General features: G+C 40.0%; 1 protein-coding gene across 2 annotated transcripts in view; it reads left to right on the top strand.

Moving 5' to 3' along the window:
• The window catches only part of LOC123970215 (protein sidekick-1-like), a 248,953-nt gene that overhangs the window by 123,922 nt on the left and 104,466 nt on the right, over positions 1-20,565 (top strand). The window contains exon 6 of one of the 2 annotated variants that reach the window (XM_046048134.1): positions 17,962-17,988. The exons of the other annotated variant lie outside the window; for it this stretch is intronic. Coding sequence (XP_045904090.1) covers positions 17,962-17,988 — 27 coding nt within the window. The remainder of the gene's footprint in view (positions 1-17,961; positions 17,989-20,565) is intronic. 2 annotated transcript variants of the gene reach the window in all.

The raw sequence follows: 20,565 nt of genomic DNA, 5'->3' as shown, positions 1-20,565 counted from the left end.
TGGAACAGCCACAATTGATAGCAGCTCTGCAGCATGGTGAGAGGTCATACACTGTAATCACAGGAAGTACGGCTCCTGGAGCTTTTTATCACTGTCAACAACATATGGTGTTAAAGAAGACTTTCAGTCACTGCAGACAAAAGATTGATAGAAGTTGAATTTTTAATATTTAAAGAAGAACATGTACTGTACAAGGTTCCCAATTATCGAGTCAACACATTAAATCACATCCACACAACCACTCCGGGGAGGGGGGGGCTCAGATACAAGGTGCAGGTCTGGTCAATTAGTTACAGTATAAATGTGTTTGATTCAGTGTGTTAGAGTGTGTGTGTGTGTGTGTGTGTGTGTGTGTGTGTGTTTGCATTAGATAGAAAGATAGTTCTAATGGCATCAGGGTATTTCTGTTAGTAACAGGAGATGAGGATCCCTACTCCAATTAATTAAGCTCCATGCATACCTGCTATCATCTCACACACACTCCTCAGACTGTCAATCAAAACAGCAGTCAGTCTCCCTGTTGCCCAGAAGAGTGTGTGCATGTCTGTGTGCTTCTCTTCAGTTCACAGCAGTGGAGGTCTTTGTAGATTTGTACATCAGACCATTAGAGCAGCAATATCCCCAAAGAGAGTACTCGCTGGAGAGAGACTCACACACACATATATGCAAACGTACACATGCAACCAGAAACACTATTTATCTGGACTTCATCGCAGACCTGCATTTTACAGAATAAGAAAATGAGACAAAGTGGCTTGAGACCTCCCTAAAACAAGATAAAGAAGTCATGATCTCACATGTATTTATCTCATATAACAAGAGGAGAGGAGAGGGGATGCAGGGCAGACAGGAGAAAAGAAGAGAAGAAAGAGATGGTAAGAGAATGTGGCAGACGCATATATGCTAATAATAATTACTGTAGCACTCAGCTTTGAGCTCAACAGTTGATCAGCTGCCTTTATCTTTTCTATAGAGAAGATAGTAATGTTACGCTTGTCAATGAATGCTGAACTGCAAAAATAGCTGAAATATTACGTGCATACATAGAAACACTGCTTACCCAGTGCTTTAAAACAAGTATTTCAGCTGTTTAGCATTTCACTTCCACAAAGTCGGAGGATTTGCAAGACAGACTTTTTTAAAATATCGATGCAGTAAAAGCAGAGATGTCCTGACTTTAGGTCCCTAAATGCAATTGATAACATTGTTTTGTTGGACCTTTGCTGCCTCGTAAATGCTGACATCTTTCAAATTCCACAATACCAGTTTGTAACACGCGCTTTCTCTTTTAAAGTTGTTTTCTCCAAACCCAAGCTGAGGTGACCTTGGTGACATTTCACAGGTTATTTCTCAAACTTGACAAAGCTCCCTCTAGAACCACACAAGACTTTTTACAACTCTTTTCACAGTCTTAGTAGCACTTCCTACGTCTGGTGAACTGATCTTGATGAATACAATCTGTGAAGTTGATGTTTAAAATGCTCTACATACTGTACCTCCATAATCACTATATGGTAGAAGTCAGTGCGAACTCCTGGCAGCAAAGTTTCTTGAAATAAGTTCTATTGAACACAAGAAAGTTGGAGGAATTTCCAGCTCGCCTTTGAAGCTTCATAGATCCGCACAGTAATTTGAGTTTTAAATTTGATTCTGCTGAATAAAGAGCAGAGACAACAAGCAGTCATTTTCACAAGTACTGTATACAGTGAGGTAGCTCAACAGAGAACAAATATAGAGAAAAGCAACCACAAAGCTGAGACGATGAGACGAAGCACTGACACAAGAGCAACACAGAAGAGCATGTTGGAAAGAAAACTAAGGGACGGATTGGCTGTGAGTGAATTAATGCATTGTAAAATAACCTTGCATCCTTTCATAACCTTAATCATTGTATGTGTGCGTCAGGGAGGGTGTGGGAGTCTGAGTTTGATTACCTCGGCTTGGTGATTGGAGGAGAGTCTGTCTGATTTTGATTACGCCTTCTGACGGAGACTCCCCTAGTGTCTGCCATTTTACATCACTCCATTTCTCCAGTTTATCCTCTTTTCCCCCCATGCTTCCATCAAGCAGGGCTTGTCGCCCCGCGGCCCTGAGAAGTGACAGAGTGGCCTTTGTCAGGACCTGAAGAATAGACTCATGTAGCATCTGACTCAGTTGAACTCCGGATAACCCAGACACACACACACACACACACACAGTATTGGTTGAGAATTGAAAGTAGAGAAGAGATGAGAGAAAAATGAATGTTTTGCTTGAAACATTCAAACAGCATATGGCACATGACACACAAGTTTCTGTTACTTTGAAACACTTTTATGAATATATGGTTTTGATGATCGCTGAAACCTGTTAGTATAAAGTGTGTGTGCGCTGTGATAATGTTTGCGTTGTTATTTTTATGCATGCCTGTGTGTCTCTGTGTCATTTGTTTCTTTTTCTAATCGTCTTCCCTCCCTTCCAGATGTTTCCTTTCCACATCACTGACTCTTAAATGAGAGCCTGCCATGGATCTTTCTGTGCATGTGTGTGACTGTGTGTGTCTAAACACCCATGTTTGTGTGTGCGTGTTTGCTCCAGGTCTCATCCCAGTTGTTCTGTGGCGCGTCTAATTGGAGGTATTTTAGTGTCCCTGGAGAGTGTGTGTGATTGTGTTTTTGTGGGGTGGAATCTTTGCGGTTTGTGTGTGTGCGCACAAGTTAAAATGTGTGTGCGTTGTAGTGTCGCAGACCCCGACACCTGCGAGCCCTCATTTAAAAGCTTAAACGTAGGATCTGAGAACCCCCTGTATCCCTGTGTGCAGTCAAGTTGTTTCCAATGCTGCGGCTCTAATTATGCGCTCAAGGTGTCTTGCATTTTGCGGCATCATGCCTTGGTAGGCTTCAAGGAACACCATAGAAACCTCTCTAGCCAAAATGGCAACATAATGATCTGCGCCACAATCTGCCTGTGTGTGCTCCACGTGGATAGACATTGTGCAGCTTTCTAGTGGTGGTTAGGGAATACCTCTAAGGAGATTTTAATCAAACCAGTGAGAGAAGAACATAGACAGACATTTGGAGTGATTCTCCCTCATACTTTGGCTGGTGACCCCTAAAAACAAAATAAATGCCAAATTGGATGCTTTGTAACAACTCACCACCCCCTGATACAAGCACAGGTGTATGCACTGAAGAGTGACGCTAAAGCTTTTTTCTCCCTCTCTCCCTCTCAAATGACTGCTCTTAATTAATTACCAGCAGAATCACTGGCAATGTGTGGAGGCAGCTGCCAATATTCTTTATTTAACAGCGAGATTTAAATGGCTGAAAGATTTCAGTTACAGTCAGATGCTGTTAGACTTCTCTCCTATTAGCTAACAAGGGCCTTTCTGCATTGAAGTTCTTTTCATGTGGGTGCTAATCTATGATTGGCAAATGCAGCAGCGTTCAGATCAGAGCAGTACACATTCGGTGACTTTAATTTGAAAGATGGCACTAAAAGTTCTAACAGGTTAATAAGTAAGTCACTTTTAAGTAGTATGTTAATTCCACTATATACACACACAATATATGTTTTGTGTTGAAGGTAGAAGAAAAATTTTTCAACTGAACAGAAAAAAGAAGAGAGCCGGAGTTACAAACAAAAGCCACTTGATGCAGCTATTGAGTTTATTGGCAGTTGTTTGTGAAAAAAAAAGCAACCTGGAGGCAAGCTTAGCTGAAACGTCTGTACATTTTATTCCCCGGTGCTGAACTTTAAAACTGAGAACTGAATTAAGCAACAATGTGAAAAATTTGAGTGTGCAAACAATTTTGGGATCCGTGTTTTGTGCTAAAATTATTTGTCCATTAATTGATTAGTCAAAGTATTATTGTTGAAAAATTGAAAAATGCCAGAGGTTCACTAGTGATGTGAGGATTTGCTGCTTTTGTCTGCGTTATCATTCATCATTGTAAATGTAATATATTTGGGTTTTGAAGTGTTCGTTGAACAAAACATCTGAATAGTCAGCTTGGTTCTGAGACATAGCGCAGCAGTTTTTCACTTTTGAGGTAATTATTATTATAATTAAAGACAATTGTTTGATGGAGCTCACTCCGATCACTACTCCAGGTGTCATTGAGATTCAATGGAAGCAACAAGCAGTGCTCAGCAAGCACAGAAACATATTTTTGTCCCTGGATTTGTTGATACCTTTGGTTTAAGGCAGCCACATACAGCTTCTGCAGAAACCAATTTGAACAGGTTCTTTTGAAAATAATTTGGAGACAAAAGACAACACCACATGGGCTTCAGACGCTGCAGTGTGTTCAGGCTTACTTGCCAAATAACTCAAAAGTTTTACACACCAGGCCTCATTTTGTGACCATCTGTGATTACTCCCAAACATCACATGGCTAGATGTGCAAAAAAGCTTCACTTGCCGTTGGTGTTCATTGTATCCATCAGTCATTTTCCTCAATAGACTTGCATGAAAGCAAGCATGTGTTTTCCTTCATAGAGCATACTTTCCTCATATGCCTTTTGCAAGTTTGTAGGCAACAATTGTCTTGTTTTTTCAAATACTGGAAAAGAACATAGCCTATAGTCAAGCGTGGGCTACAGGATTCCCATGCCTAGATATTCTGAATGAATTAGTGTCTTAAATAGTTTCAAAATAATTGATGGGCTTTGAAGAAACTGTAGTCCAGCCCAAGTCGATCCTTTTGAAGTAGAGATTGCATAGGCAGCCTGTATTCAAAGGCTGTCCAAAGGCTAGTTGTGTTGTAGATAACCATTCTGAGGAACACTTATCTGAATCCCTAATGCATTTAATTATATGTAAACCTTGAAGAATGAGCACAAGTATGCTGGTGTTTGGCAGTACTTTCTCGCATGCTTATATGTATAACTTTGCAAATGCAAGGTTAATTTGAAAGATCTAACCCTGAATGAGGACGCATTAGGACTGCAATGATCTCTTTTGTATTAAAAGTCTGGTAATTTGAAGTCTACAGATGTGGAACACACTCACACGAACGATCATACAAATAGGCACTAATACTCGGTGGTTTTGATAAAGAGGCTCAGCTAATGAATCAGTGTTTTGATTAATTCCTGCTACAACTGGTTGTGTCTGGAATTATTAGATTCAATATTGTAGTTGCAAAGGGATCAGACTTCTCACTGTTGATCCCCGTCTCCCCTCTGTCTGTTTCTTCTGTCTCTCTCAGTCCCTTCTCTCTTTCTCTCTCAGTGTAATGAGGCTCCTCTGTGGTTCTATAATTAAAACCCCAGTGTACAGACAAAGAGATGGCGTGATGGAAGGATGGACAGGAAACTGACTCATGGACTGTGTCAGTATGACAAGCGAACTGTGTGTGCATGCTCTACTTGTTCCACCTAGTTATGGATTTAATTGCAAGTGTGTTTTGCAGTATAATGAAATAGATTAAGACAGATGCCCATGTATACGTCTTTGACAGAGTATTTTGCAGTCGCACACCCACTCAAAACCGTCTTCAAATCCTCCTCCATTCACGAGTAAAATAGTCAATAGACAAAAAGAAGTCAACAAAAAGGCAGGCATTGAGAGAGGTGTCCAGTGGGAGAGGAAACGGACAAAAAGTCACAGGCGCTGGATGTAACAAGTTTCTAAGAATCGATGAACAAGCAGAGACTGTGGAGGTAAAAAGGCCACAGAACAGGAGCAGAGAGAAGCTCAGAAAGTTTTAATGTAATTCAGGTTTCTGCCAACATTGTTTACTGCAAGGCACCAGTTGTATTCAGGGCACCCTGGTGTACAAATCTTTGTCTATACTGTATTTGAGAAGTGTTTGAGCCAGGATTGTCTAGGAGGGGGGTCAAATGGTACTTTTCTAGGGGGTCACTGCTCTATCCAAACAATACTGTGAAAACTGTACTTCGACAAGTGCCACAAAAGTATATTAAAATAACATGAGAATTGATTTTAGATTAGTATTGTAGACATTGACATAGACAACTTTGTGATTACTCTGAACAAAAGAGAATCTTAAGGGAATTATAAAATGTGGATCAGAAATACGGTGATCAAGTGCACACTTAGTTTTACCAGGGTTTAACTGATCCACTGACAAGCACTTTAATCAATATTTTGCTGAAAGGCAACTTCAAATAACTTGAATAATAACTTTAATTAATCTGTATCTTCAAAATCAGACCAATTTACTGTAGCTTACATTTGGTGATAATAGCTGAATTAATGTGATACTTAAATTTTACATTTATTATTATGATCAATACATTAAAAAAAATGGCTTAATATTTAGTGGTGAATGCTATGTAGTTGTTTACTTATTGTAATAATGACTAACATCTGGTAAGTCATATCTGATAATTAAAGCTGAAGATATCAGATATCATGACGGCTCTCAGTCTCCAGTTTAGCTGCTGAGCTAACGTTAGCTAACGTTCTAATTGCACAGACTAAGAGAACAAGCTGCTGTTCAGCTCTAAATGTTCAGAGATCCCAATTGAAGTGATTAAAATATTGGCGTGAGCTTCTTAAAAGATTAGAGATTCAGACAATTGTATTCCATCTGCTAGCGTTAGCTGTCGGTCGGTAGTCGACTACTATCTATGTACTCTAATGCCAAGATTATGACGTGCGTGATCAGCTAATATTGTCTGTTAACCACCAGACCATCATTTTGTTGTTTTTTTAACACCACAATGACGCAATCCCTGCTCACTTTTTGAGTCACCAGTTTGCTAGGTAAAGGTTTAACAAACAGTTCATTTTGTGGTTTGGCAAAGTGATGAATACATTTCAATACTGCTCATAAAATCTAAAAATAAGAAGTTGGCTAACAGCATTGATTCAGGCCTTTATTTTATTGGGGACAACTGGGCACAAGGGGGTTGTAGTGATGAGATATTGTATGTTTAAGAGTGTCTTTGTTGCAATGGTGTGCTCAGACCCTGTTTGAGTATAACAGTCACAGAAAGGCCAGGCAAAGTTCACTCAGTTCAAAAAGGCAGGCAAGGGTTAAAACCAGATCAAGCAAACACGTTCAAACTAGGGACAAGGCAGAGAATCATCAAACCCTGACTCAGGTAATAGATCAGGCAGGTACATTCAGACAGCCAGACTTATGCTGCGTTCCAGGCAACTCGGAACTGGGAAATTTCCCACCTCCAACTAGAAAAAAATACCATGGAACACCACCTGAAGTTGGATTTCCTTCTTGTGAACTTGGAGAAAAAAATATATGTACATTGGCAACTCCCCTGGAAGCACACATTGTAAATGGTAAACCATTAACTAAAAGGCAAAGTAAAGTATTAAATTAAAATAATACATACTAGTATCAAACAGTAAAACTTGTTCTGCATGTAAATCGATGTAGAAATACTTTGTCAATGTTTTTAGGTAACTGGTTACAATCTGTGAAAGTCATCTTCTCTACCCAAAAGTTACTCAGGAAAATGTTACAAATGCTGAGAAATGTGAAAACATTTGGAAATATAGCCTACAACTTTTGCTGACTTTTGAGGATTACCAGCTGATGTAGCTAGAAGGATACACAGTTAACGAGTAACGTATATTTATCACCTGTTTTTAATAAAATGGCCATGCTTTTAATTAACACCAAGTGCACTGCTGAGGGTTTAACTGTGCATAAACCTGCCAAAGAAACATAAGTTTGTCATGGTCAGCCATGGTTATTGTTTACTTTTAGCGTCATGCACCACCGTGCAACTGAAACGCTTTGAGGTCGGAAAATGGATATTCCAACTTATAAATTTCCCAGTTCCAACCAGTCTGGAATACGACATTGGTACTGCTAGTCTCATCAGCAGGTGAGTAAGTGGGCGGAGATAGACAGGTGAGGGGAATGGCTGGAAAGGGGTGACTGCAGCACTGGAGGAAGTGGCTGGATCTATAATGACAGGGAGATTTAACATATGACAGAAAAACACAGAGCAAGTAAATTAATGAGCGTTTAGCATTGTGACAGTCGCGACAGTGAGTTTACAGTGGGGATAACAATTATTTGATTTGTGCAGGTCTACAATTTTATCCCTGATGTCCTTACACAGCTCTCTGGTCTTGGCCATTGTGGAGAGGTTGGAGTCTGTTTGAGTGTGTGGACAGGTGTCTTTTATACAAGTAACGAGTTCAAACAGGTGCAGTTAATACAGGTAATGAGTGGAGAACAGGAGGGCTTCTTAAAGGAGAACTAACAGGTCTGTGAGAGCCAGAATTCTTACTAGTTGGTAGGTGATCAAATACTTATGTCATGCAATAAAATGCAAATTAATTATTTAAAAATCATACAATTGATTTTCTGGATTTCTGTTTTAGATTCAGTCTCTCACAGTTGAAGTGTACCTTTGATAAAAATTACAGACCTCTACATGCTTTGTAAGTAGGAAAACCTGCAGAATCAGCAGTGTATCAAATACTTGTTCTCCCCACTGCGTGTGTGTGTGTGTGTGTGTGTGTGTGTGTATGTATGTATGTGTGTGTGTGTGTGTGTGTATATATATATATATTATTATTTTCTTCATATTTGTTGTGTGTGAAGAACAGTGAGCTGACATTGTATGAAATGTGCTAAATAAAAACTTTGACTTCAGATTGTTTTCATGGCAATTTTCAGTAGACGGCAAACTGCCTCAACATTGACCAGAGGTGGGTTGTTTGAGATTTTGGATAAAAAGTTACAACCATGTCAGAAACTTGTTTTGAAATATTCCAATATTGAATTAGAATTTCCCCAAAAAATTACAGATAAACAGTGACAGAAAATTTCATTCATATCGCTCACCCTACACACAGAACATATGCTTCAAGCAACAAATGACAAAATCACCTCCCTCTCTTTGCCCCCTTCCCTCTGTTATTGAACATATTTCCCCTTCCTCAGCACCTCATCAGCTTTCCTCCTATTTACCCATCCTTTATCTTGCCTATGTTCCTTAAATCCAATCTTTCCTTTGCCGCCCGGCCCCATCATTCACCAGCACAGTTTTCCCCCTCAATCTCTCTTTTCTCTTCCACTTCTATTGCTTCAAATTAACATCTGCTGACTGGCCTGCTACTCCAATAACCTGTTGCACCCAGTCAGGAAGCACTGACACACAGAGACAATCAGTGTGTTCACTTGCACAATAATATTTCATTTATATTCGATAAAAACTGAACCCTGAATATAGCCAGTATATGCTAATACAAGCTGGCATATAAAAACTGTATCCCGTTGGTTTGTTCACTTTGGAGTTGTTGAGTCTCACGCATTTTCACTCAGTGATGAGTTTCAAAATAAAGCACCACTACTGAACACATTGGGAAAACTGTAAAGCGCCTGTCTTCATGTACACCACGTCCAACTTGAGGCATCAGCTGGAATAAAGCTCCTATTCAGAATATTAATGTTCCTGCACACTCACTGACTGACTTACACACACAGTCAGGGTGTATAGTGAGGTAGCGATAAGGGACGTGTGACTGACAGAATCATTAAAACCATGAGCACCACACTACTTATCTGCACACTTGACACCTCATTCAGCATCCCGTGTGTTTCGTGTGTGCTCGTGCCTGTCATCTCCTTAAACCAGCCAAGATGGTATCACTACTTGTCTGGAGATGTGCATTAGTCACCGTCGCTGGTACATCAACTACGTTTCCACCTACATCATCCACAATAACAACACATTTCTCCATCCAACTCCCCCCCTTGCTTGTTCAACTACATGTTGTTGCACTTACAAACTGAACAAACGCATCAACACAGGAAATTGTTCCATCCGCTTCATTCTCTTATTGCTGTAAGACACACTTGATGCACACAAAGATACAGTGGGGAGAACAAGTATTTGATACACTGATGATTTTGCAGGTTTTCCTACTTACAAAGCATGTAGAGGTGTGTAATCTTTATCATAGGTACACTTCAACTGTGAGAGACGGAATCTAAAACAAAAATCCAGAAAATCACATTTGAGATATATATATTTATAGAGAGAGAGAGAGAGAGAGAGAGAGAGAGAGAGAGAGAGAGAGAGAGAGATATCCAGTGAAGTAATCTAAATATAGGAGTAATATGTTCAGTTTCTCTTGTCCTGGTGAATACTCTGGCTGCAGCATTTTGAATGAGCTGCAGCCATCCCACAGTATTTTTGAGAAGTCCTGCAAGGGCATTACAGTAGTCTAGTCTAAAGGAGATGAGTGCATGAACCGGTGTTTCACCGTCTTGGCTGAGGCAAGATGGATTTGACATTGGAAATATTTTGAGGTGGTAAAATGCTGCCCTAGTTAGACTTGTAATGTGGCTTGTGAAGTTGAATTCTGAATCCAAAATTACACCTAGATTTATAATCTGCTCAGTGGGTATCAGAGACAGCAAGGTCAGTTTGGAGTCTACTGAGTGAAATGTTGTGGCTGTAGGTGTCAAAGGCTGCAGTCAGGTCTAGTAATACTAAAATAGAAGGTTTGTTTGCAGCTCTGTTGATCTTTACATCATTGACTACTTTTATGAGTGATGTTTCAGCGCTGTGGTTAGTCCTAATGCCAGATCGATACACATCATACAGATTGAAGTCACCTGTTACAGTAGAAAAAAACATCAAATTTACAACATAAAAATATGTTTAGCCTTTTTTTTTAGTTCAGGTTCACAGTTCTCATTCTCATTTGTTCAAACTTGATTTGTTTTTAAAAGGACACCCTCACTAATCAATCTTGAACTGAACGACTATTCGAAAGACCCATCCCTTAAAGACACATATTGTTTTGCTTGGGCTTGACAGTTCATTCTTGACCTTGGAAACAGCGGTTGACAAAACAATCAATTCGTAGACTTCTTTCTGCATCGCATCACATGGTCTTCATCAGCAGATGGAGTTTGCTCAGTTGCCATGGAACTGTAGATGTTTTGTCATCTTCTGTTTCCAAGGTCAAGAATAAACCGTCAAGCTCAGCTTTTAAGCTAACATACACAAGTCAAGTATTTATAGAGCCAGTAATGTTTCACATTCTCACACCAATAAACACACACATTCACATATACAAACACAGTTATGAACAAGCTGTCGTATTTCCTATTTGTTCCGTAGCTGTTGAACTGACACCATGGTCTGAAAGACTGTGTGGGTGGTGCTTTTTACTGCACTGTCTTCATTTGTGAAAGCCTAATTAAAATACAGCCACATTTCACACAAATTTTCAAATTCACAGCCATCGTAAGTGTCTGTCTATGTGTTTGTCCTCTTGTCCCCTGCACTATCTGTGTGTTGGTTAGGCAACGTTTTTATCAGAGTTTCAGGGCAAACAAAGTACTCGTAAAGAATTAGTGAAAGAAGAAAACGGAAGGGGGATGAGACCCAGCACAGAAGAGATGAGGACAGAGAGGAATTGGGCACCAGAGAAAGTCAAAGAAAAAGAGGCAAGCAGTGAGCAAGTGCGAAATTGGGAAAGCTTTGAGGACGATAGAGATGGATAGGAAGGAAGGAAGAATGGCAGAGTGTAAAAGTTGAAGATTGAGGGGGGATGCTGAAAACAGGAATAGATCAACAGGGCCTTTAATCCAAAAATAGTTTCCGCCCTTCTCCTTCCTCCTCATCCCTACTAACCCCCCCTCAACTCCCTCCTCTCCTGTCTGGTTGTTTGGAGTAATTGAAGAAAAGAGAAGATGTGTGTAGCCTTCACGTAGACTACACACACACACACACACACACACACACACAGTAGTGTGTGTGGACATATTGTGATCTACGGACAGACAGATGATGTCCATTACCAGGCCATGCTGTCCGGAGCCAGGCGGAACAGCTGCAGCGAGATCTCACTGATCTATCACTGTTCTAATGAATCTGTTATAGCCAGGCCCGACCAATCAATCTCTGAGCCATTTAATCAATTAAGCCATTAATCAGATACAGACCCTAACTGTTCTTGCCCTCGTGAGCGATCTCTTTACATATATGCACAGACGTAAAGACCCGGGCACACACTTATACATACAGAAACTGAGTCAGTCACTGTACGAGTGAGATCTGCTTTTCTGTGTTGCATCGACAGCATAATTAAATATGGCAATTAGTGTACTTTCACAAGGAATACACATGAATGAGATGAGCATCAGATTCAGATAAAGAAAAACTATTTGCAGGTGAGATACTGCAGACTGCTTTGAGTGATGATTACCAAATTATTTTTGTCTAATTCCTGTATTGGGGTGTATCATTGGTATGAGAATATTAGCTTTTCAGATGTGAGGATTAGCTGTTTTTTTCTGTTGTGTTTGTATTATTGTAAAATGACTATTTGTGGGTTTTGGACTGTTGATCTGACAAAACAAGCAGTTTGAGTGGGTTACCTCAGGGTCTGGGAATCATTTTGCACTATTTTCTGACATTTTATAGACTAATGACTTGGACACACATTATGGTTGGTGGTCCATTTCTAAAAATGATTTGGCCGTGACAACTGAGCAGACCAAGTTGAGTCTTTAAATGTCACCTCATCTAAATGTAGTGTTTTTACTCAGTTTCTTCCTTTTTCCCTGTGAATTGCAGTATAAACAAATCAAGTACAACTCAAGATTTCATCTGCTCTTATAATAGCATGGTTTCTTTAAGGGGGTTTCCCAAAGGGGATCAATAAATTTTTAGTACAGTATTCACATTTTTATTCTGCTCCAAAGACTGTGAGTTTGGGAGTGAGTGTCTTAGCCTTCAAGTATGTGCCCAAGGAAATGCCAGGACATGTTGCCCTCCGCTGATCTGTCACATTCCTTCAGGCCTCGTACCTTCGCTCGCTGGCATGTAGTAAGTGAATGGACTGTGTCAAAAGCAGAAGCTACACATGGAGCAGTGAACGCTTTTCTGGCTGGATTACCACTTGTTTCTCAAGGAGGCACTTAAAATTCAGTGTCCTCTTATATATGAGCCTTATTTACTAATGCTGAGGGTCTCTTACACAAAGTTCATTTTAAGTCTGTTGGTAAGAGAGAAGTGATAGTATATAGGTAGATAAAGAAGGGGTGACAATGAAGGAGTGTGCGATAAGGGATTACTCTGCAGAATTCTGGATAAAGAAGAAAAAAAAGGGGGAAACAACCTGATTTATTAATGATGCGTCGCCTCTTCCTTGTGTCTCACAGTCCCTTCTCCATCTGGTATTTCGCCCTGAGGTGGTGGGCACACAGTTGCACCACATCACTGCCTTTTAAAGTCCCACCTTTTGGCTCTAACTTTCTCCCGTCTACCCCTTGTCTTTTATCCCTTACTTCATCTCCCTTGCCTTTTAATATTTCTCCTGCAGGATCAGAGGCTTGCTATTTTTCTCTCTGTCTCCTATCAGAGGCACAAACTTGCAGAAGCAGCACTCTTCTTTTGAATTGGAAATTATCTCTTTTTTCGTGCCATCATTAGACTCACAGTATGAACTGAACATCTATTTCCCATTTTCATTACATGGCACTCTCATGTTCTTTTCCCTTGTAAGGCTGGATGTTGTTTTGTTTATCAATTTTTATTCATCGTCTCATTTCTGTGCTCTTTGTTCGGCTCTTGAGGTGATAAGAGGTAATGTTTAACAAGGGATTGGTGAGTTCTTAATCGCAAGTGCACGTTTAAGTGCAGGCATCTGTTTAGGCACAAATAAACCTAAAGTCTGAAGAGATTGAATGAGAAGAGAGGAGAGTGTTGAAGAAAAAGGACGAGGGGAGAGAGAAAAGCAGGGTGAGGAAAGAGAATGTCAAAACCTGTGACATTTGGGATTCCATACAAGGATGACTGACACCAACTTTTACCTGTATGTGTACGGGAGACTGGGCTGTGCACTCCGGCTGTGTGTGTATGCGTGTGGGCATGATTGACATGGTAAATTGGAAAGGTCAACTGTTGCTAGTGTGTTGCAGACAGGCAGACAGCAGGAAGATGTAACCTTCCCACAGTCCATATTTATAGACTGAAGGAGAATCTCAGCAAAAGACAGGATTTGGCTCCAATATAGGGAAGGAGAGTGAAGGGTTGTGTGAAAACTAAGATTTAATATGTAAACATGCTCAGTGCTGTTTATATGCTATGTATAAATGATAACTCGCCTCAGTAGACAGACTCATGGGTATAAGGAGAGGAAGCTTACAGACTACGAAATTTTACCAATGGGGTCCGTCAGGAATTGCTCTGAGGTCTGAGGTCAACACTCCAGCCAGCTTATTATTTTACCGCACACAAGTGTGTGTGTGTGTGTGTATGTGTGTGTGTGTGTGTGTGTGTGTGTGTGCGTGCGTAGATGGCTCCATGAGTCCTTGTGTTTCTCTCTGTGAATGTGTCAGGATTGGAAATTGGAGTGTTACATCTGTATAGCCATTGATGTGAATTTCAAATAGGTGTGTGTTCATGTGTGTGTGTTTTAGAGTGAGAAACAGGAACAGAGGGAAGGGAGAGTGAGATTGACAGGGTAAATTGGAATGGTAAGGGGTTTTGAGGTTGAATTCTGGGTTTAAAACAGCCGAGAGAAAGAAAGAAAATACCCAAATGTGTTGCTAAAAAAGTATTCTTTAGCTTGGGGTGATGTGACAGTGGATGCAGATGTGGGTGGATGGGGAGAACGAAGCGAGGCTGAACAGGAGAATAGATTGTCACCGAGGGCGAGGGGTGTCTGGTTGTATGTAGATTGAAAGAAGGAAGGAAGGCCCAGGGGGGCTGTTTGTGTGTCGAGAGCAGAGGGGGGAGGAGGAGTGAGTCATGGAGGGTTTGGAGGTGCTGCGGCAAATAGGTGACCCACAGCTGGGGACTGAAGGGTCAGCACCTGCACAGGTCAGCACAGTGAGGCATGACACACAAAGCAACAACATCCTTTACACACAATAGGACAGATACAGCACACAGGGTTGTTGTATTGAATAGCAGACACAACACACAAGTACTGTACTTAATCCTTGTTGCATTCACACAAACACATAGATACCCAGTAGAACAAAAACACACACTGTGGCATGCACACACAGAGGACATGGCGACCTGCTTGTTTGTAGGTCCTTCAGGCAGCTGAATACACAATAGTGAATTCATGAATACAAATCATACTCAAGGCTGAGACACACTTAGGCACACGCTAATATTTTCACATCACCTCAAACTGTATTTTAAACACATCACATTAATATCAACCATGATACTGAGTGGTGGCCTGTTTTGTATAAATACAGGGCTAAGAGTTAAATCAGGAAAGCATTGTTTACCTCCACTACTGTAGTCATCCCTGCTGTGAAATGCACATCAATAAACACATTGATTAAGACAACAAATGATCCAAGGCATTTTAAAGGGTTCGGAAAACAATGAGGGAAGTGAAAGTTAGTGGAAAATGTGTTTAGTGGCTTCAGCTCTATGAACGTCAGATGCTTTGTTGTGTTGTGAACACACACACACTCGAGCTCGTGCTCTCTCTGTTGTCCCCTGATGTCCCCATTGTTTCTCTGTTCCCGTTTGAAACTGAAGATGACTCAGTATGACACATCATTTGAATACACACGCAGAGTTGTATGCCCCCCAGACTAAAGCCTGCGTGTTTCTGCTTGTGTGTCTGTGGGCATTTGTGTGTGTGCTGACCCCCTTTTAGACTCTCCACAATAATAGACTGTGCTCCGGTTAAACGACTGTGTTTAGGTGTGTTTTCAATAGGTCTGGGCATTGTTTTTTAATACTATGGCCAGTATTAAAATGATCCGTGTTTTTAGATACCTTAAGAAATATGCATTACATGTGTTAGTCTGAGGAAGTTCGATGTCTGGTTCGTATGTTGTTGTAGTTTTTTATCATAAAACTAGGATAACAATGTTTTTCTCAGTTTTGTACCTAAATGAAGCAGCGTGCCTTGAGTTTTAGAGAACAGTATGTCTACCTGTGCGTCAGGTGTTACTTTCTCCCATGTTTTGTTTTTATTCAATTTAAACTATGCATATGTTAGAAATGTCTAGATCAAGTTTTTTTGGCCCCAATCCTAAACTATCTATCTCCCGATACCAAATCCTTAACATAACAGTTATATCCTGCCTAACTTGGCACACCTCATTTTTCATGAACTTCTCAAGCCGAATACTGAGGGTCCTGGTTTAAAACTATAAAGTTTATAATCGTAAATTATTGATATGATATGAATGAAAGTTTAACTGGGAGAATGCGACTCTTGAAGTTGATGTGAAGTGAGCCACTAGAAAGAAGGCGTACCGCCCTGTTGTTGTTGTTGTTGTGGGAACTACAGAAACACTTCCCATACAAATGATCTGAAGCAGAGTACAGACGCCTGCTTGCACAAAGCACACAAACCAGACAGGAGAAAAGTTTTGTGTTTGTCCTTTAATCAAGTTCCTCACAGAATTAATGTTAATTGGCGACAGCTGGAATGACTTGCTGCTGTTTTAACCAGCCTGTGCCGCCAAGTGTTCCCCTTACCTAAATCTGAACTAAACCTTATCCCGACCCCAACCGCTCATCTTCTGATGATCCCTAACTTGACCCCAACCTTTCCCTAACCCCAACCAGTTATTTCTTCTACGCCTAACCATAACCTGCCCTAACCCAAGCCACGGAAGAGGGCACTACAGGAAACATCATTTAACGGGTGGAAACACTATTTGAAGGGTAAACAGACTTCGACACAAGGCCGGCTAAAAATGAGTTGCTTCTACCTTTGGTAAGCTGCTCTTTGCTAATAAGAAAGAGAGAGGAGAGAGATTGGGTAGCATTGAAATTCAGCCAATCTATGCATTTTGCCAACCTCAAAATAAAAATTAATTTGCATTGAAATGCATGCACTTGGGAGCCCAGCAGTCATAAAGGAGCTTTTTAACAACAGCAGTTTGAGCTGAACAAGTACAGGATCTGATTTTGATATATCATTTGATATATTTTTGCTGCTTAAGACAGGTGGTTAACAATTATTTTGGATGCTATAGTTTGTGGTGCTGTTGAATTGTAGTGTGTATGTTATACTTTGAGATGTTACTAATATTACTAGGGATTTTGTCCGCCCTATTTTTATCATTATCAGTATCAGAATAGCATTGTCCATAGAAGAACTTCCGAACTGTCTAAATAAAAATAACTCTATGGGCACATTTTTGGTCTAAACTAAGTTTTCATTATAAACCCTAGTTTACAACAGAGTAATATTAACAGGCTCGTTATTTTCAGCCGAAGTCATGAAAACATCTGAACTCTGAATCTGTCAGTATGTTTTTTGCTGCTTTTGTTGTACATCCTCATCAGCTAGCTCACTCTGTCACATAGGCTGAACGAACTTTGTGCTGATGCTGATGTGATACGTCAGAATCTAAATTCAGTCAGTGACGCACATTTTTCACTGCACACACACAGACAGATCAAAACACATATACACACAAACACACACCAAGTATTCAAGTGTTCAGTGAGTGGCTGAGTAGCTGAATAGGAGCGTGAAGGGGTATTGTATTGATAGATGAATGGTGAATGTAGATTTTCTGCCAGTAGAATGTCAATGCCATCATTTTCTCGCAGTGTACAGTCTTGCTACCTCCAGACCTGTGACAAATACAGGGAGAAAGGCAGAAGGAGGCGAGAGAGGGTGTGAATGAGAGAGACGAAATTTGGTAGCTGGCAGTTGATGGATGGGCTGCAAACAGCTCGTCTTACTTTGGACTCAATGATAACATGCCGTTCTCTCTTCTTCTCTGCGTCTTATGTCTGTATTTGTTTTTTCCTTCCTTCTCATGGAAGGAGTCTCCCTTTCCTGTGTGCCTCTAAACTCTAAAACACATTGGAGCTGCTGATTTGTGAAAGCCTGTATTTTCTTTTGCTTTTGTGTATTTTTTGTGTATTTGCTAAATGTGTCTTTTTGCTTGTTGCCCTGAGAGAACTTGAAATCTGAATTATATCTCCTATGTTTTCCCCTTTATCCTACTCTTTACCTCCCCTTTTGTCCCACTTCTTTTCATTTCATTCGCTCTGGCTGACGGACAGTTGGCAAGAAGAACCGTGGGTCACCAGGTAAAGAACCCATTTGCATTTACATTATCTTCCCTGCTCTTTCTCACTGGCTCCTTCCTTCTCTCACTCTCTCTCTCTCTCTCTCTCTCTCTCTCTCTCTCTCTCTCTCTCTCTCTCTCTCTCTCTCTCTCTCTCTCTCTCTCTCTCTCTCTCTCTCTCTCTCTCATTACACACCTGTCTATCATCATGGACATCAGCTGCAGTATATCTACCCCAGTTACTCACTGCTGAATTGTACACTCTTCTGTGGTAGTTACCTGTCAGGCCTTCCTTGTGAAAGTGCTTGCTTGTTTTGTTTATCACCTGTTGTATCTTTCCCTTGAGTAATTCTGTCTCTCTTTGTGCTTCAGGACCACGCTCACCTGCCTTCCTCCTCGTTGTAACCCTGCCTCTCCAGTTTAACGCCAGCAAGCGACGCCAACTATCTAGCCTACTCTGGTCAACTGCAGACTGCCACCCTCTGCTTAACCCATCCTAGGTCACGCCCTCTCCTTTTCCCACTTCCTTTACAATAAACATCTTTTTAACTGCCTTAAGTCTCAAGTCTGGTTGGTGTGTTGTTTTTTTGTTTTTGTTTTTTTTTATGTTTCCACAAATAACTTTCTAATAGTGTCAGGATAGTTTCAGTCACAATAACAAATACGTTTGAGAGCATAAACATTGTCAGCAATCAGGAAAACAGTACTGATCCAAAGAGAAAGTCTTCACAAAAGTAGAATTAAATGTTTCAGGAGACTATGATGAAAAGCAGACACAGGAAGAATAGGTAAGGGACAGAGTCCTCATAATCATATACCAAGTCATTGTGGACTTGTTGCCTAGCTACAGCGCATATATATATATAAATGCACATTGTGGTCACGGTTCATTAAATTCTCAAAGAGTCATCTGAAGTCAATCAAAAAAAAATAAAAAATTATATAGACTTTTCTCATTAAACGAAATTGTACACAAGTCAGGTCTGAAGAAAATTGGAAGACCAAAATGGAAAATTACAACACTCCATCACAAAATAATAACTGGTATTAAGTGAATATCAAAGGTGAATATCACCCCAGAACCTGGGACTGTTTTTATTCTTTGATATTGGGGCTTCTAGTTATAAAGTTCTTGACACTGGGGTGAGATTATTTATGCTTAAAGGGGAACTCCACTGATTTTACACATCAAAGCCTCTTTAGAGGTATTTGGGAGTACAACTGCGTATATGTAAAAAGTTGTAGAAAGTCTTTTGTTGCTCCAGAGGGAGCTGTGCAAAGTCTGAATTCCCTGGGTAATGTACCATTTTGATGAGAAAGATAAATGCATGGATTATAAAAATCTCTCTTGTTCTGCTGCATGCAATTGATCTTTTGTTGATTGTCCATTGTGACTCCAATAGCACTATGGAAGTGCAGCACTAAATGAGCGGAGTACTCTTTTAATAGACCGAAAATCAGTTTTGACAGACATGATTTTTGTTTAAAACTTATCATTGATTGGCTCTTCAGGGAGATAAATAAATTCTTAGTGATTTAACTCATGAGAGCTACTTTTAAAAAATCCCTTGCTAAAGTTTCTTCAAATTCTGCTCTGATCTCCTCCAACAACAAAGATATCAATTGTCAAATAATTTAATTTTATTTATATAGCGCCAATTCACAACAACAGTTGTCATAGTACATCTCATAGTACTATTTTTTTTTTTTTTTAAACAGAGCAGGTCTTAATGTAACATAATCAAGATTAATGTTACATTAAGTAGACTAGATATGTCAAAGACACCGCCAATGTCTGTGAAGAGTCTCACTCATCCAGGTCATAGATATCCAAGCCACCAATGCTTGAGGAAATTAGAAAACGAACCACCATTAATTTTGATGAGTTTCTTGACAGCTTCAGTGATGTGATGTTTTCAGTGTAATGAGTCCCCAGGACCTACAGGCCCCCATTAAAATGTGTTTTTTGACAAATTGTGGTGGTGTTTAGGGATGGGTATAGTTATCTTACTGGTTCTTTTTCCTTACTAAAAGTGCTTTTTAAAAATATATTAATTTAAACATTAGTACACTTTATAAATGAAGAACAGGTTTAGAACTGAATGTTAAATATACAGTGGGTATTCAGACCCCTTTAAATTTTTCACTCTTTGTTTCATTGCAGCCATTTTCCAAAAATCAAAAAAGTTCATTTTATTTCTCAGTAATGTACACTCAGCACCCCATCTTGACAGAAAAAAACAGAAATGTAGAAATTTTTGCAAATTTATTAAAAAAGAAAAACTGAAATATCACATGGTCATAAGTATTCAGACCCTTTGCCGTGACACTCATATTTAACTCAGGTGCTGTCTATTTCTTCTGATCATCCTTGAGATGGTTCTACACCTTCATTTGAGTCCAGCTGTGTTTGATTATACTGATTGGACTTGATTAGGAAAGCCACACACCTGTCTATATAAGACCTTACAGCTCACAGTGCATGTCAGAGCAAATGAGAATCATGAGGTCAAAGGAACTGCCTGAAGAGCTCAGAGACAGAATTGTGGCAAGGCACAGATCTGGCCAAGGTTACAAAACAATTTCTGCTGCACTTAAG

The sequence above is a fragment of the Micropterus dolomieu genome, linkage group LG04, assembly GCF_021292245.1.
Source record: "Micropterus dolomieu isolate WLL.071019.BEF.003 ecotype Adirondacks linkage group LG04, ASM2129224v1, whole genome shotgun sequence".
Lineage (NCBI taxonomy): Eukaryota > Metazoa > Chordata > Actinopteri > Centrarchiformes > Centrarchidae > Micropterus > Micropterus dolomieu.
The sequence above is the reverse complement of the archived record's forward strand: the minus strand, read 5'-3'. Positions and strand labels throughout refer to the sequence as shown.